This window comes from Manduca sexta, chromosome 20, assembly GCF_014839805.1.
Source record: "Manduca sexta isolate Smith_Timp_Sample1 chromosome 20, JHU_Msex_v1.0, whole genome shotgun sequence".
Taxonomy (NCBI): Eukaryota; Metazoa; Arthropoda; class Insecta; order Lepidoptera; family Sphingidae; genus Manduca; species Manduca sexta.
The window spans coordinates 14,168,157-14,185,387 of record NC_051134.1 but is presented as its reverse complement, the minus strand read 5'-3'; the positions used below and the strand labels follow the sequence as shown (position 1 = coordinate 14,185,387).

The 17,231-nt window shown below is 31.9% G+C and overlaps 2 protein-coding genes across 5 annotated transcripts in view; both read right to left on the bottom strand.

The window, feature by feature from the left end:
- LOC115456431 (insulin-related peptide 2) overlaps positions 1 to 17,231 on the bottom strand; it is a 21,891-nt gene continuing 4,660 nt past the window's right edge. Inside the window, exons 1-3 of one of the 3 annotated variants that reach the window (XM_030185494.2) lie at positions 2,714 to 2,922; positions 2,308 to 2,472; positions 1 to 339 (exon numbers count right to left, since the gene is read on the bottom strand). In XM_030185494.2, the coding sequence (XP_030041354.1) occupies positions 185 to 339; positions 2,308 to 2,464 (312 nt within the window). In that variant the 5' untranslated portion in view covers positions 2,465 to 2,472; positions 2,714 to 2,922 and the 3' untranslated portion in view covers positions 1 to 184. Of the gene's footprint in view, positions 340 to 2,307; positions 2,473 to 2,654; positions 2,680 to 2,713; positions 2,923 to 17,231 lie in introns of those variants that run through there. The other 2 variants (XM_030185493.1, XM_037440683.1) reach the window with 2 other exon arrangements.
- Positions 4,659 to 17,231, bottom strand: part of LOC115456422 — a 14,485-nt gene continuing 1,912 nt past the window's right edge. The window contains exons 1-3 of one of the 2 annotated variants that reach the window (XM_030185477.2): positions 6,339 to 6,801; positions 5,945 to 6,119; positions 4,690 to 5,239 (exon numbers count right to left, since the gene is read on the bottom strand). In XM_030185477.2, coding sequence (XP_030041337.1) covers positions 5,049 to 5,239; positions 5,945 to 6,119; positions 6,339 to 6,356 — 384 coding nt within the window. In that variant the 5' untranslated portion in view covers positions 6,357 to 6,801 and the 3' untranslated portion in view covers positions 4,690 to 5,048. Of the gene's footprint in view, positions 5,240 to 5,944; positions 6,120 to 6,338; positions 6,802 to 17,231 lie in introns of those variants that run through there. The other variant, XM_037440682.1, reaches the window with a different exon arrangement.

Below are 17,231 nucleotides of genomic sequence, written 5' to 3'. Positions count from 1 at the left end.
TAAATTAATTCACTTTTATATTTCGAAATTAGATTAAAAGATTCAAGATTTGTGGCAAGCTATGGACAGTCAGTCTCAAAAGTATATACGAAGATTCCAAATGTATGAATTACAAAATAATAGACGTCAACGTGACAAAATTTATACCATTCATCTGGGGCTGACCGTTTTTAAATGAAAGAGTTTAGCAGTAGGTAAGTATCTCGCTGATCTCGCACGATTTGTAGCAACATTCATTGACGATTCCTTGCCGTTTGGATCGCGACCAGCTTGCACTCAGAGCGGCTCTGCGCCCGTCCCAAGGCCAATCATCTTCCACAATCTTGTCTTCTCCATCAGCTGTTGACAATCGAATTATTTAAGGCAATTTTTTCAATTAAAATTAAACTATTTTTCGGATTTTATCGCTTTTATAATTATTTTAGTTTTCTCCCGACGTTTCGAAGATGCAGCCTTCATGGACACGGGGGGGACTGAGGCGTTGACCATCCGCAAAGTCAAAGTTACAATATCTACCAACATTTTACAAATATACAACTTTTTAAATTTTTTAGCTTGTGGTCCGATCTACACAGAATGAGCTCACAGTGTCTTGAAATATTTAATTTTTTCAATTGTCAAAGAAAACGCTACCAAATAATTATAACTAGACTGACATAATTATAAACATTAACTTATTTTATCTATATGTAACTGCATTTTATATATATATATATATATATATGTGCACATATATATATATATATATATATATATATATATATATATATATATATGTGTGTGTGTGTGTGTTGTATTTAATGCTATAAATAGCTTTTTCTCGCGGCTTCACCTGCGTGTAAGACTGTCTGAGAAAAAAGTCCCACTTTATATTTTTCCAGAGAGAGTTGCCTATATCCTTCTCAGGGTCTCAAACTATCTCCATACAAAACTTCATCTAAATCCGTCCGTAGTTTTTCAGCTTATCGCGTGCAGACAGGCAAATGCGGTGGGGGACATTGTATTAAAATATTTTTAGAGCTTTTTAAGAGGAACAATTCGAGAGCAATAACTTTAACCGTATACGCAGCAAAAGCTCTCAAAAGGAATAATAAATAATCCTCGATATTGCAAAAAACATCATTAAAATTCCATTACTCTTGGTCAGTTGGTTGGTAATGTTATATAGCCTATAGCCTTCCTCGATAAATGGGCTATCCAACAGGAAAAGATTTTTTAAATTCGAACCAGTAGTTCCTGAGATTAGTGCATTCAAACAAACTCTTCAGCTTTATTTTATAACTTTTACCTGCCGACTGAAAATTACGTTAGTTGAGAATGTTTTTATGTAGATACATATCTACACTTACCCTCATGAGTTGTTATAAAGTACTTAATTTAGTTTAATAAAACTCGGTAACGTGAAAGTTTTTTTAGAGATTGAACTACATTAACAGCTGCCTGGTGTAAGTATTATAAAAGTTTAATTAAATAAAGTTAAACTATTTGTAAAGAATTTTTCTCAAACTGAGTATCTACAACAAATATTTAAAATTTCATTAAAAAGTAGAGCACTTTGTAAATTGGTATTGCAGGAATTACGCGAAAGTTGATAATTTTTTTATTGATGGCAAAAAAATTATTGAATAAATAATTTAAAAAAAAATAAGTATAACAAGCGATGTTGACTTTGGATAGAGGAAGAGTGATCGTCAATAAACAAATAACAACATAAGAACATGAGGCAATGAAGACTGTCATCGCTATGTATTGCCGTAAATAATATTAGAACCTATTTTTTTTTAAATATGGTAATTATACTCCAGTATATTTATTTGGAATAATTACATTTACATCATAGTCATAAACATGTTTTGCTCTGTAATGCCAACGTGGTTGTAAAATTATTATTAAAATAACAATATTATTTCAATTGGTGATATGAAATAAAAATGAAATGCTCTATGAATAATTTTACATTCTATTCCGACGTCGTAACTCAGCAGTCGCAAGTTACATTTTATTAAAGTAGGTATAAGTGACAGAGGGCGATTGTCTAGTGTTTGCTGTTCTAGATAGGGTTAATGCCCCCATAAAGTACATTGTAGAAATGCAGTGTGTAAACGAGTAGAGACGACAATAGTGTTTTATTCGATATGCTAATTTAAGCTTTTTCTTTTGACGATTTCTACAGAAATAGTTTCACAGAAATTTATACGAAGTTTTAGTTTCTAAAACGTGTTTTGAAATACCAATACGCGTTAAACTATAATCAGTATATGCCAATTTCTTTATCAAAATTTAGTCTAGTAATGAAACCATACTCACAGAGTGATAGCGAGTTCGAGTCCCGTTTGTTGACCGTCTGAGCTCCGAAGCAAAGCAAAGCGCGCGCTTCGGACAATGGTCTGCCGCACAGATTCAGCTTAGTTTGACCAGCAACACAAATCACGGCCACCACGCAGAGGAGAAGAACCACTTTCATCTTTGAAACTAAATATGGAAATAATTAAGTATATTATAGTATATCTTAAGAACGATTCGGCATGGTTTACAGGATTTATGTGTGTCTTCCCATGAAGTGTAAACTCTAATAATTTTCAAGGCAATTTTGAAACGCATCAAGTACTTTAAAGTCGATTGTAAACTTAATTTTTTTTATAATCCTACCTTACCTGTATTGGTTTCTACTGAACGATTTGAAAGATGAGGGAAGTATGTTAATTTTACTCACAATTCTCTCATATATAGTGTTCCACGAAAATGGAAAGCTTCGGTTATATTGTATAAGCGAATGTGCAGAAATAAACTTCGTTTCTACACGATACTTAAATGAATAAACTGATCAATAATTAACGAATTATATCAGCTCTCTATTATTAAAAAACGATTAATTTTAATTTAATTTTTAAAAAATTATAACTAATCTTTCAAGAATTATTAAAACAACCAGTTGACAGTAGTAGCTTACAATGGTACCGAGTTGAAAGTCAAGTGTCATTGTGGTGTATAAAAAAGGCGAAAGCTCTCCACTAATTCTAGAATAAAATTCATAAATGCGGTCCAAAAATTAACAAAATTTTTTCAGGCGTAAGTAATCAAACTATTATTTAAGAAAATGAACTACTCCTGTTAACGCTTCTATAACAAACAGCTTTGTAAATCGCTCAGAAAGTCACAATGGTTGCAATCTTATCTGTATAAACTACGTAGGTTAGATGCTCTTTATATGAAAACACCATACTTCAGTGATTTTTCACCTTAATTGTATCAGTCGTTAATTGATTCAACATTGTTTATTTTCGTAACGTACGTGTTACTCCCGTCAATATGTGTTGTGGAAAAGAAAGTTAATGAATGAACATTGCGCTGTAAAGAACCACCGCTTAGATGGTCGACGGAGCTTTGGTGGAGCATAGTCAGCCAAACAAATAGGTTACCTAATAATTGATGTCCACTGTTAATTAATACCAATTCTAGTAAATTATATTTCAAGCTTTGGAGGAACATAATAGAAATTCCCGCGCGATAAAAAAAACAACTGTTATCAACTTCATGATAGTTTTTCTGTGAGACAACGTCACTAGTCCAAGGTCCATATGTCTGTGTAGAGTGGCCTTACCATTTTGCTTTTAACAGCGTATCAGTAAGATAAACCTAAATATTCCATTTACTACATTCACCTAATCTCTCATTCCCATCCCCAAGGTTGCCAGCGGTTTAGAATTTGTCTGATGGCAAGCTAGGATAATAATCTAGGCTTTGCTCGGAATTTCGGGTACGTAAAAGATCGGAAAAATTCAACGGAGACGGATAATCATCTCTCGGCAGTTGACAAATTGTTTAGACCCCACTTCGCTTACCATCAGGTGCAAAAGCTAAAAATCCACAATGAGTGCGGCCTGAACATTAGCTATCATTTTTCAAAAGTTTCAAAAATAAATGCTATCACTTGGAAATTCTCGCAATTTTCTAATGCATTTGTTTTCAAAGAACTATCTGCGCTTTAATGATATGAAAATTATCAAAAAACCAACTCTAGTATAAATATCTTACGCTATTAAAAAATAATATTCTTTGCAGCTTTTTATTTAAAAACATGGAACGATTTAAATTCACATAAAATATTGTACACAACAGCGATACAACTAACTATTCCATATTCCCCAAGTTTTATGATGCACAATAAATATATGAACTAAGTTAGTGTCTACAGTTGCAGAAATGTACGTTTCTGACATGTCTGTTACTTATAACGTGTGAACAGCAAAGGGTTCTACGAGTGAAATATCCGGCGTGCAGTGCGAAATATGGGCGCAGTCGGCCCATCTATTTTCCTCAGGTTTTCTTTGCCTAGCGACTGCAAATCCTATTTTTACTCCACTTTATAATAAAAACATTGTCTGTTGTGGAATCTGTTTGTAAAAACTATTACATTAAGATCGCATTGTAAATAAGTGACGATATCACTATTGGTTAAACTTTCAAAAATATTTACTTATGATAACTAACAGAGAGATTGAAATTTGGAAAGTTTTTGTTATTTCACTTCTTTAATTAGTAATCAATACACACTTTATTAATAATAAACGTTAAGTGGCTCTCAATAGCTCGATTTAATCAAATACAGATAACTATGTTTGATGATTATAAATAATTTATTAGTTTTAGATGTGTTTAATCAAATCTGTGTTAATGAAAAAATATTTAAATGGCTTTTAACAAATTAGGTACGTGCAATTTATCAACAGAACAAATAAAATTAACGATACACTTCAAATTTCAATTATTTATTTACACTTACATTAGTTTTTATAAATAATAATACTTTCTATATAGTACACTGTACTTACACTAATAAGTAACATAGCATATCGTACGCCTGAATCACCGAAGCAAAATGACAACGAAATTGCTTTCATTACCCCATAATATTAAATTAAAGGAAATGAACCCGTTGCCAGTTCGGTAAAAAATTAGACCATAGTCCACAAGGACTGCCTGACTGACAATTCAGATTCTCCAAATTAGACCTTTAACGCTTCCACTCGATTAATAGATTTTTTTCATTAGTCAAAAATGTCTGGATTTTCTTGCAACAATTTCGCATCGTTTGGACAGTACATTATAATGTCTGCGACCGTGCAAGCTCTTAAACAGCATTCGTTTGCCACCTGTCTGCGCATGCGCCTCCATCTATCTGCTTCTAATAAACTATGTTTAATCGTCTTTTTTTGGAGATCTTTAGGTGCCATTTTTTCTGAAATTAAGTTAAATATTTTTGTTAGTCATTCTGATACTTATAAATGTCAATTAATATAATATTTTTCTAAAATATGATGAAGTAGCTAAAATCATCATCGTCCTAAATAAATAAAAGAAAAAAAGATAAACGAGCTCAATACGACAATGATAATATCTACATAATCCATGTTTTCGGGATAGCTAAATACTTTTATAGATAATGTGTGTTGTCAACAAACATCGAAATTATTTATTACTGTCATAATCTATACATATAATAAATTGTAGTTATAACATCAGCAGATACTACCAAACGCTTTTGTGCTGCTTACATAAAAGCTTCTTTGAACTATTTAATATTTTCATTCCGTATTAAATATTATTTGTGGTTACCGTAGGTAATATTCAACTATTATTGGCAATTCCACCCACATGAAAGTTTTATCGTAGAATAAATATCTCATAGTACGCTTTTGTGGAATAAAACGTAAGCGACATTTTTTCAAAAATTTAAAATTAAGTATATCCAAAATACGCAGAAAAATACACCTATTCGAAATATATATCAATCATAAAAACTCGTTTAAATTAATTATCCCTATATCGGTCAAATTGTAGCTATTGTAATGTTAATCCAATGATTGGTCTATTTCTACAATTTTGTCCTAAAACTTGGACCGGCTTATAGTTCTTAGTTTTTAAATATGAAAAGACTATTTACCTATCATAAGTGATGTATCCCTCTTTACAATTTTATAATGGTTATTGCAAAAGTTATATATAATCGTAGATAGCCACCCACTGCAACTGAGCACCTTGTCGTTTATGTTGTATACCCGGTCGCCGTGAACAACATTAAACCAGTTATTTCCAAATAATATTATTAAAATGTACAGCTGAAACAATCAAACACAATTACACAGGATACAAACAGAAACAACACAAAAAACTGGTTATGAGAGTTCATGAAATAAATCATCACTTTAATCTCGTAATGTAATACAATTGAACAACTTTGCCACAACGTCACATGCACAAAACAGGATTTCGAAAGTTATCTAGCACAGAAACAACTAATCTAACTTTTGAATAACAGTCACCGCAATAATACGTACAACGTGTCCCAAATTCATTTTTCAGTGGAGTAGAGTTCTCCACCAATACTGGGACAAGCTCGCTCTGTGTCAAAGTTACCTGATGAATGAAACCATCACAACACTGCATGTCTAAAAATAAGCCTCGATGGTCCATAGTACGGAATTACTTAAAACTTGTTTACATCGATAAATACGTTTACAAAACATCGTGGCAATAAGATAACAGAATCATCTAAGCAACAATAATAAGTGATTTATTGGTGGTCCCCGATGCGAGTTAGTACTGATTAGAAATGGCCGAACAAAATAACTCGTTAATGCTCATTATAATTCTTTAGTAGCTTATAGTTAATCAGCAAATAATATTCGAATAAACGTTGTTTTATTTAAAGTCCATTATTGTAAAGCAGTCTATCCCAGATTTATTCATTAACTAGGTTTATTATTACATAGTTTTAAAGTTACGTTCAGCATACATACAGCTACATATTATAAAACTTTCTGTCGCTTAAAAAATTAAATAACTGCTAAGCGCCATCATAACCTACATAAAACGATGTACAGATTGTATAATTAGTATATTGTTATATTCATATTCGCGTCACCATTTACAGAACATGACAACTAATCAAAACTACCGTTCAGTACGCTTCATCAGTTTGGGAGCGGTCAAGCTCCTAATTGGAAAACCGCTACACAATACTTAGACTATTTCGAAATAGCAGCTGAAACTATTCCACGAATTTCCCAAATTCTGGCAAAATTTCGGCTCCTAATTCACCTACTCAGAATTTCATAGCTCCTTTACATATTAAAGATCGTTAATTACTTATTTACGGGGAATTGAAATTTATTCTTTTTTATACACTGAAGTATAAAGGCCTGAATAAACGTATATGGCTTTGTATAAAGTGGCGTGAGAAAACGTAAGGCGGCGTGTATATAAAAGGCCTGCTTGAAAATGTAAAATGTTCTTAATATTTATTGATGAAATGAAGAAATTTGTTATTGTATGAATGATTTTTCCCAATAAGACTACGGAAAAAACACACACATTATTCCTATATAATGTTTTACACAATAAACAATTGTGTAAAATATTATATAGGAATAATATTGTGTATTGTATTTTACCATTTACTATTTTACTCATACTGTTTTTATTTAGTTTTTATTTATTATAAGTAAATATACCAATTACAATTATTAGAGTAGTTCGCCGCGGCCACTGCTTATCGCATTGACCAAAAAAAATCCAAAAAATCATTCCTAAGTCTATGTAAGCCAGAAGAGAGTACAATTTTGGTGCACATAGCAACACATTAGTAGAGAGATGTATGCCAGGAAGTCGCGCCACAAATATTAACTAAAAATAACGAGCGACCAATCGATCGGTCGCAGGTCATTGTTTACACGATTGCTGATTGTATACAAATAAATTGTTTATTTGTGTTATGCCCCACATAAGAAGGATGTGTAATAAATATTATAATTTATATAATGAGCTTGACAGTGCGTTATTTAACTTTGTAATTTGAAACTTATTCTCATTTAATTAAATTGTTATTTTATAAAAGCTTATCAAATAAACCACCGTACAAAGTTAGTAGATAAAGTAGTGGTAGTTACTACCACAAGTAAAATATTTATCTTTTAGATAGTGTTGAAAAGCATAGGAACGGTTTACATTTAAAACCTTTAGGCTATATTATAAATACAAAAGTAACACACTTAGATATCTATACTCGCAAGTAAATAGTAATAAAATGAATACTGTATTCCTTGTATTATGTTAAATATGATAATTGTTAAATAAAATTTACTTTCGAACCTTCGACGCGGTCCTAAATCTAAAAATAAGTTAATAAATAAATATCGAACAAAATTTTAGAGAAAATAATATAGGTAATCTGTGCATGTAATATAAATAATCTCTGCGGATTTTAATAAAAAAATTACAAGATAAATTATTTTAATTTTCATCGTGATGTAGCTGCCAATTACTATGTAGAGAATAGTAATTGGCTACTACTTAATCGATTGTTCGTATTGCCAAAACTGGGATATTAATTTTACAGCCTAAAGTTGCCAACTACACCTAAATGGGATACTTCATCACCAACAATTATTTTATATATGCTATAACAAAATGTTATCACATTTTTATCCTCCGTTTATTTATCGGTCGCGTGTGTACCAAAATAACACTGTCTGCTTACAAAACAATAAACAGACAATACTAAACAATCGTTAGTAAATGGTGTAACCTTAATTTGTTGTTATTGTTTAGTTATTCATGTGGTTATCAATATCAAATAAAACGACTGTTCTTGGTGGCGCTTAGTAATAAATAGTTTTGTCTCCGAGATAATTCATTTTTTCTCTTCTATTTAAGTTATATACAGTCGTAACGGTGATAAATAAGGAATGATGTTAGAAAAGTTCGATAGTTTTTATACTGAAATAGGAGCAAAAAACATTTTGAAAAACAACGGCGTGTGCCAATCCGTATATAAATAAATCATAATAAATTAATAAGCGATTGACATACTTGTACAATAAAGTTATTATTTTCGATCTTGTCTCAGTCCACCGTGACCCTAATTACTTGACACTCTTGACATCGACGATAACAAAACGTTGACTCATTTTCGAAATACATTTATTGTCTTTTTTTATTTTGTAGCACGTGTTTACTTGGGTTTTCTAGATTACAATCAATTACTTTATAACATGTAGATTGTAAAGGTTTATTATTTTATTTTCCAATATAATTTTTAATAACGCACAATATCATTTGTAGATAATGTTCAACAGAAATCTCGAAATAAAGGCCTATTTAGTTATTGACGGTTTTCGTTTAACCATGCCAACACGATTTATATGATATGACTCTCATTCATTACGTAGTCCGCACATATTTTTTCTAAAGTAACAGAAAATATAGTATATGAATCTCAGATTATTACTCTGTCATCTACAATGACACAGTAATAATCTGTTTATATCACTGCCCTGACATGCTGCGACAATAGCCATAGATATTATACAGAATGAATTTGTAAATTAGGTACTTATTAAAATAAACATGACTTAAGTATTTGCGGTAGCTGAAACAATGTTGCCAGTCCAGTCAGTGTAATAAGACACTGGACAGGCTTCATCTTTGTGTCATTGCATTAGTTACAATTGACAATTTGATCCATGCAAAATCTTCTCAACAAATTATATGAAATTCTTAGAACACAGTTTTATATTCATACAAAAATCAAGACCAAAACGAATGTAGAGACCGCATTACCTGTAACTTTTCAAAGAGACGTCAGTAAGCATTTGGTTCTTAAAATACACAAAGAGGAAAATCTGAATACGTCTAGCAAATGAATAGAGACAGTGTGCGCTTAGACGTTGAATTAACTACAAGTAGTGGTGATTAATGCGACCCGTCACACAACTGGCTCACGACTCGTCCTGGGCGATTAGCTTGACTGACTCCTACTACGTACTGATACACATACTGAATTACCCTTCAGCCGTCAATATACAAAGTACTTATAACAATAAATCTTCGGCTCCACGTGATTGATTGAATGCCATGGAAAAGTCGCGGATTTGGTTATACTTAATTGTTAATGTAATTTACATTTTGTTCTGGTCTGTTTCTTTCCATGAAAATTGATATTAGCAAATTTCTACTACAAATAGCTAATGATTGATAGCATTATTTCGAATGATTAGCAGTGTATTCACTATTTACAATCATAACCTAAATATTGTTTTGGTAGAAAAATCGCGCTAACTTTTAATAAACCTATATTGACAATTTTAGTGTCCAATACTCTCTTAAAAATTACGATCGCAGGTAGGACGTTCAGCGAAAGCACCTATTAGGTACTATAAACATGCCATGTTGATACAGAATAAGAATTTACCTACATCGGTGAACATAATTTCACGTAATTGGGGAACTGGCAGGAAGGCGGGACATTAACTCCCTGAATGCTATAAAATGCTCCCATATTTTAATTTGCTTTTCGTAGAATTTCTTATTATGAATTCGCGGCGCGTGTTTTTTTTAAGCCTTACATAACTCTTAAATATTTTCGCTTAAAATTAAAAGAAGTATTTTAAAGGTGACGGAATTCCTAAGTTATTCATAATTTATTTACTTTATTACAACAAAAAATATTTCTTATAATTTCATCTATAGCGATTGACTCGCTATTTTCGAATGTCAAATTTAATATTGAATATATGCCTGGTTTGCCGGTAAATTGATAATGAAAGGTTAACTGTCTATCTACGTATTTTTTTAAATGCATTCAGAACATCACATTTCCAAACGCATAATCTTAATTTTCTTTGGCTCCGTTTCGCTTGCTCTGACGCTAAGACGATATAATTTTAAAAAATATAAGAGGCATTAAACACATACTGAATAAAAGCACTCAACTAACTAAATACGGCAAACGAGTCCTTAAAAGCAGTCTTATGGAGAAAGTTTCCTGTAGATGGTACGAGTTTTGAAAATCCAATAATCTTGTTTGTGTTGGTACATTAAATGTTGATATTTATGCATTTACTAGCAAATCTATAATGTACCCTGCCTCTTTACTCTTTAGAAATATAATCAACGGTATTTAATTAATATGGGCTGGAGCGGAAAATAAAAAACTTCGCCACATTGTGGTAAAATGTAGAACTAATTTATTCTACTGCCAACGTTAACTTTAAAAAGCATAAATGGCGCCCCCAAATTCATTTTTTTATTTTCCTGCTCAGGCTTTAACTTGTTCTGCAACTGTCATTGCTAATTGTAGATAATTAAATAGTTACCCAAAAAAATTTTACATAAAATGAAGTGGTTTTCAGAGAAATTCATAATCGGTTTTGTGCACAAACGCCGTCAATTATTCCAATATACTAGAATTATTATTATGTGGTATGAAAGTTTGGCTTTAATAACAATCCAAGCGCTCAAATTATGAATCTAAATGTACGGTGTTATTGATACTAACATAATATTTGTTACCCACAGGCTGAAAGCGATATCTAAAATGTTAATATTCCTAACTTTGCACGGGTCTTGTATAAAACTCGCATTAAAAATAATATACGACAGAATAATATAGGGTAAGCCACTAGCACCGCTGGCAGTGGTAGCTGCTAACATAAAAGTGTAAATTGGAAAGACTTCGCCGATTAGATGATATCCTAAGTGCATCCGTGTACAGTCAAGCACAAAAGTTGTTGAATAAATTCAAAACTTCCATACGCTTCTACACATTATCTTCAATCGAGATGTGATTACTGATTTATCTAAAATAAAGTAGACCCTTTGTATTTTATTCAAGGGAAAAAGAACGATTATTGATAAGAACACCAAAGTTTAAAGGCGATATGCAATTTTAATTTAGTCTGCTACATTTGTGTCTGATTGTACTTTTTTGATTTTATTATACTTCGTGTTGCTCGCCGTTCTGTCTGTGTTAAAGAATTTCCTGGAATAAAAGTTAATTAATATGTCCTCTATATACGCCTACGAACCTTCCAAACGCTTTAACTATAAATGCATTGTAACTTACAGTGGAGGAACAAACCCTTTGGTTAGAAACTAGAAGCTTCGTTTAGAGCTAGGCTTTGTATTGACTTATCATTCAAGTCCATGATGTTAGTAAGGCTCAAAGGATGGTAGAGGAACTGGGAATGTCTACGTAATCTAGTTGATGACGTAGCCGACAGAGCATTTGTGGAGATTCCTGAACACTTGTGAAGATTCTCTTTGACGAAAACCTGGTCACTCGACACTAGTGGTACCAAATTTTCGTAAATAGTTTTGAGTAAGAATTTTATAAATGCAATAATATATTATATTTCAAATTGTGAGTATCGCTTAATTTTATTTAAAATAACATACTGAATATTCTCAGTGATTGAAATCAAAATTCATCCAGCGCTCTCACGTTATACTTTGAATATTAAAATACATAGTGCTTACGATATAGGCACATACTAAGCCTGAGTTAAACCGTTATTTAGTGTATATTTTGTGAACAATTAATTGTTTTATTTACAATCCCACTGGTAGCTAGAAGCTATCTCACTTTATGTGTAAACACAGTGTTTGATGTAGCCTCCAGAATATTTCCTCCGCGCGCGTGCTTTCTCTTAGAAATAAATCGCACTGTGGGCTTATCTGATATAAAAAGTAACTTACCTATACTGTACCAAAGACAGGCATCCAAATCAATGCAAACACTTGCGTTTACATTTAACAAACATCTTCACAAACTTTCTCAATTGTAATTCTATCTACGCTAATGTATGCATATAATAAAATTTTAGATTTTCCTTGTCTGTAAATTTTGTAAAAAAAATAATTGGGCAGTGCGAGGTATAAGTCATATTATTATAGATTCGAAAGTAACACAGACAGTAGAAAACCGTTTCTTACGCGGTTGCGGCTAAACCATTAAACCGATTTTGTTGAAATATTGTGTAGAATATCCCCCTCCTCCCTCCTCTTAAGCTGGCACCGAGTATTGAGTGTATAATATTTTATTAAAAAATATGAACAAAGGTGGATTTTTTTTTTAAAGGTCACATGGAGCGTCATCCAACACATCCAATACAAGGAAAATCATGTCTCTTAGTTATTATATAATTATTATATGTAAGTAAGTACTTAAAATCGCTATTACTCTAGTTATAAAGACTACATTTTCACGTGTTAAAGATTAATAATTATATTTACATTTTTTTTTATTAAAAGCCTCAAATTTTATTCTCAGTTCAACAAAATGGACCCTTTGCGTCCCTGGAATAATTTGAAATCAGCAAAATCCGCTGAAAGCCGGTCTCAGGTAAAGAAATCATTTAAAGGGATTTGGTTGGGTTTTATTCCCTCAATATGATTATTGGATCATGATTGTATGATTATGAAAATTCATTCTTGTTTTTTCCCTTTCGGTTGTAAGTAACCAATGAAAAAACATTTGGCAAAATCGTGTCTATAGTTTAACAACTAATAATAATATTGGACACGCAGTTCTATTTATTGAACGTATGTGACCTAACTATATTTTATTTATTTAATGTATGAAGTAGGTACACAGCATACAGACACAAAACTCTGTGATCAATAGTTACTATAATTATCGCAGATATATTCAGTGATTTTTTTTATGTTTTATTTTGGACAAGAGAGTGAAAGTGCACCTTGTGCCGCCCTCCAGACGCCCATGATTTCCTTCATATTAACATAAATAAAAACAGGCCGAGTGCGAGGCAGAAACTCTGAGCGTTATATATTCTATATTACCATTTCATAATATGGCAGATTATTCAAGGATGAGCCTATTTAATGCCTATTATTTATTACAATATCTTTGAATGTTCTGTGGCTAAAGTATAAGAAAAGTGCTACCTACGTAACTACTAAATATTTATTTGTATAAATATTACGGTTCAAGAGAAATAAACGGAACAAAACAATGCTCTAATAAAGCCTCAAAAAGGTTTAATTAAGAACAATTTAATAATAAAACACGACAAAGCGGTCACGCACAAACAGATTCGACGCCAAACGTTACCCACAATAGATTGTGAAAAATAAACTATACTGTATTGTGGAAAGTCGACTAGGTATGAACAAAATACTTTAGCAAACGAGACCGTTTGCTACAATATTCCTACTTGAAAATACATTTAGGTTATATTTTATGCAAGATATCTCATGTATCTACCACATATTGTTAGCAACTTCGAGTTCACAATACCCAATGCTGCAACGTCTTTTCTCTCAATACAATAGAATAATACGTTCAAAACACGTACAGGGATAACGAACATTATACCTCCAAACCTCCTCAGCTACTTGTAACAATTTCTTCATCATTTTCCATTGCGAGTCACGTTTTGGTTCAAATGAGAGAAAATCTAATCTTTTTTTCTGCCCCTCTGAAGTGATTGGGGCCGAAGTATAAAGTATGCCTCGAATGGACGGACAATGCCATTTGACTGCGACGTATTTTACAAAGCTGGATTAGAACTCGTTTGCATAATCAAACTCGATTCAGGGCGGAAAAATGAGCTCGTATTTATCTACCTACACGTCTATGGTTTCAAAGGGATTATGTCGACTGCGAAATGCTCAATATGCTCGTAATTACTCACTGAGATATTGAATGATGTATTACATAACTGTTGTTTAGAGCAGACCTAATTTATCGTAATCGACGCGGTAATAAATATTGAGTTAAGTATTCAGAATTATTAACACATATTAGTATGCCTGCTACTACCTGACTTAATATAAAGACATCTATACATATAATAAAATCTTAGATTATTCGTATCTCTACATTAAATATTTTTGAAAAAAAAATCTAGATGACATGAGGAATAGGTAAAATATTTTTTAATAATAATAATTCTTCTAAGAGTTTGTCTGTCACACAAAATCCCCGGAATTAACGAACGAATTATAATTATATATTTTACTTAGACATTGCTAAAGATTTTAACTATTTGCGACTTTTATCTATGAATTATATTCGTATTGGGATGTCGAAGTCTAACAAGCTCACTTGCCAGACAATCAAGTTAAGCCCTCCAGAGAATAGGAATGGAAGGTCGACTTAAACAATATTCAAACAGCCAGATATTGTCTTGTGATAAGTTATAGTAGCTTAGCTAAGGATTTGCATAAATTCAGGTGGCATCTGCAAGTACAATTTGGGTGTGATCTGTCGGCTGGTGCACAAACTTTACGAGACTCCTCCTAGCAGTACCTATTATCCGATTAAATGATATTTATAATCGTGGAACAGGTGTTCCAGAGTGCCGCATTTGTTGTTCTCGTTAACAGCTTTATCTTTTGTTGTTATTAGTTTTAGTTCTGGAATTGAAAATAGGAATTTGAATTCAACGTATCTATCGCGTGAATGCTACAGGTCAAATTTTAATACAATATTTAACAATGATATTGCACCAAAAGAGCTCAAAGAATTCGTTTAATTCAAATTTTTGTAAATCGCATCGAGAAATTGGATTAAAAATCTACACAATATATACTACAAGCAATCTAAAACATCGAATGCAAATATAATATATAAATGTTAAACACATTTTGATCCTTAAAACGTTCTGACTTAAACATTGTAACATTAAGTTTTCACAAAAGAAAATAAAACAGAACTATCAAAAGAGCAATATTGATAAAATGTATTTAATTTATCAAACGAACAAACTACATTTGTCTAATCTACAAAACAGCTCTAAGGAATTCTCAAAACATAAGATTGTCAAAGTAAAGTCGATTAAATCAGACAAGATCTCTCCAAAAAGGCTTGTAAAACGAATATATAGTTATAATTAATATTAGCTTTGATCTATGTTACAATATCTACGTAGATACTCTAAACACAAATTTTCATTGGTCATTAGAATTCGTATTCGGTGTGCAAAAGATTTCCTGTTTACCATTGCTATAGGGACCGCATGCGGAAATCATTTTCATTAGTAGACCCGAATGCCTGATACAGGAGATTTCTGTTCACATATTTCATCACGCTAGTCAAAATTCATTCATAATTCCTAACACGCCTAACCCAGTTACATTGAAATCCCAAGTAGATGTTGCATTAATTTCGGCTAAGCGGGGAACTTACAGAGGGCGCACCTGTGTACTGCGGACTAATCTCTCACTTATTGCGGGCCAAGTGTGCACAAGAGCCAGCTGCCCTGCCATAATTAGGTATAGTGCACAGACCACCGACGACCACGCGCACCACTAATGTAGAATTGGTTAAAAAAAACAATTACCGGTAAGTAAGGTAACGGACCCCTTGATGGCCCGCCTAATTTTAAAATTTGCATGAAATCGCTGCATGGAAAAACATAAAGAATAACTTTTGATTAAACTGCAACGTATCAATAAATATTAAAAATGTAAAAATAAAAGAACTTACAAAAATCGTAGTATTTTTTTTGTACTACAACACAAAAAACTACCAAAAATACATGCATGCTGGGTTGGATGCCTTGTTAGGAACCAGGCTTTCTTCGGTCATACTACCTTATATATGCATAATAATTTCTTAAAAATAGCGAGATTATCTAAACTAAAATATTCAATTTAGATGGGTTGTATTCTAGACTTTCTATTCTTCGAACTTGGTATAAAATGACCACATTCCTACCACTTTAAAGAAGTAACCTCGTGGCTAGTCAATTTAGGTGAATTTTTAAATACAAAGGAAAGAGAACACTCTTAGTAAAAAATAAAGATGTTCACACTTTTAAACATGTAATTACATTAATTACCTTTATAAGAGTGTACACTAAGAAGATGTTGAAATGACAATAAAGTTTTAAGAAACTCCAATAAGAGCTTAGATAAAGTTTAAGGGTTCGCTACGTGTCTGAAGATAGCATCGTATCCATGTTTTGTACCTATTTCGTATTTACTGAACGTAATCTTAAATTATCCAAGCCGGTACGTGACAAATTTACGGGAAAAGATAGCCTTATAACACTTTCCTTTAGCAATGTTCGGATACAGGTTTTTTGGTTTCGCACATCTTTAAAAGCTTATTCCTTCTTTATCTTTAATTTGGTAATAATAATATTAGGGATTATTTTTTGAGCCTTTTACAGTGTTACAACTTTCAGAATAAACAGAATAAATGAAAAATATAATAATAATAAAAAATAAATTCACATAATATTTGCTGTGACAATATTATAAATTACAGTAAAGAAGGAAAAACAATTTACCTACAGAAAACTCCATTGTTTTAAAGGACTTCCACGCGTCTAAGTCTCAAAAAAAACCTTAGCTATTGAGTGAAAAAAAATATATTATACCATTAATTGCTAGATGAAATTCATAAAATGGCTTTTTGTAAT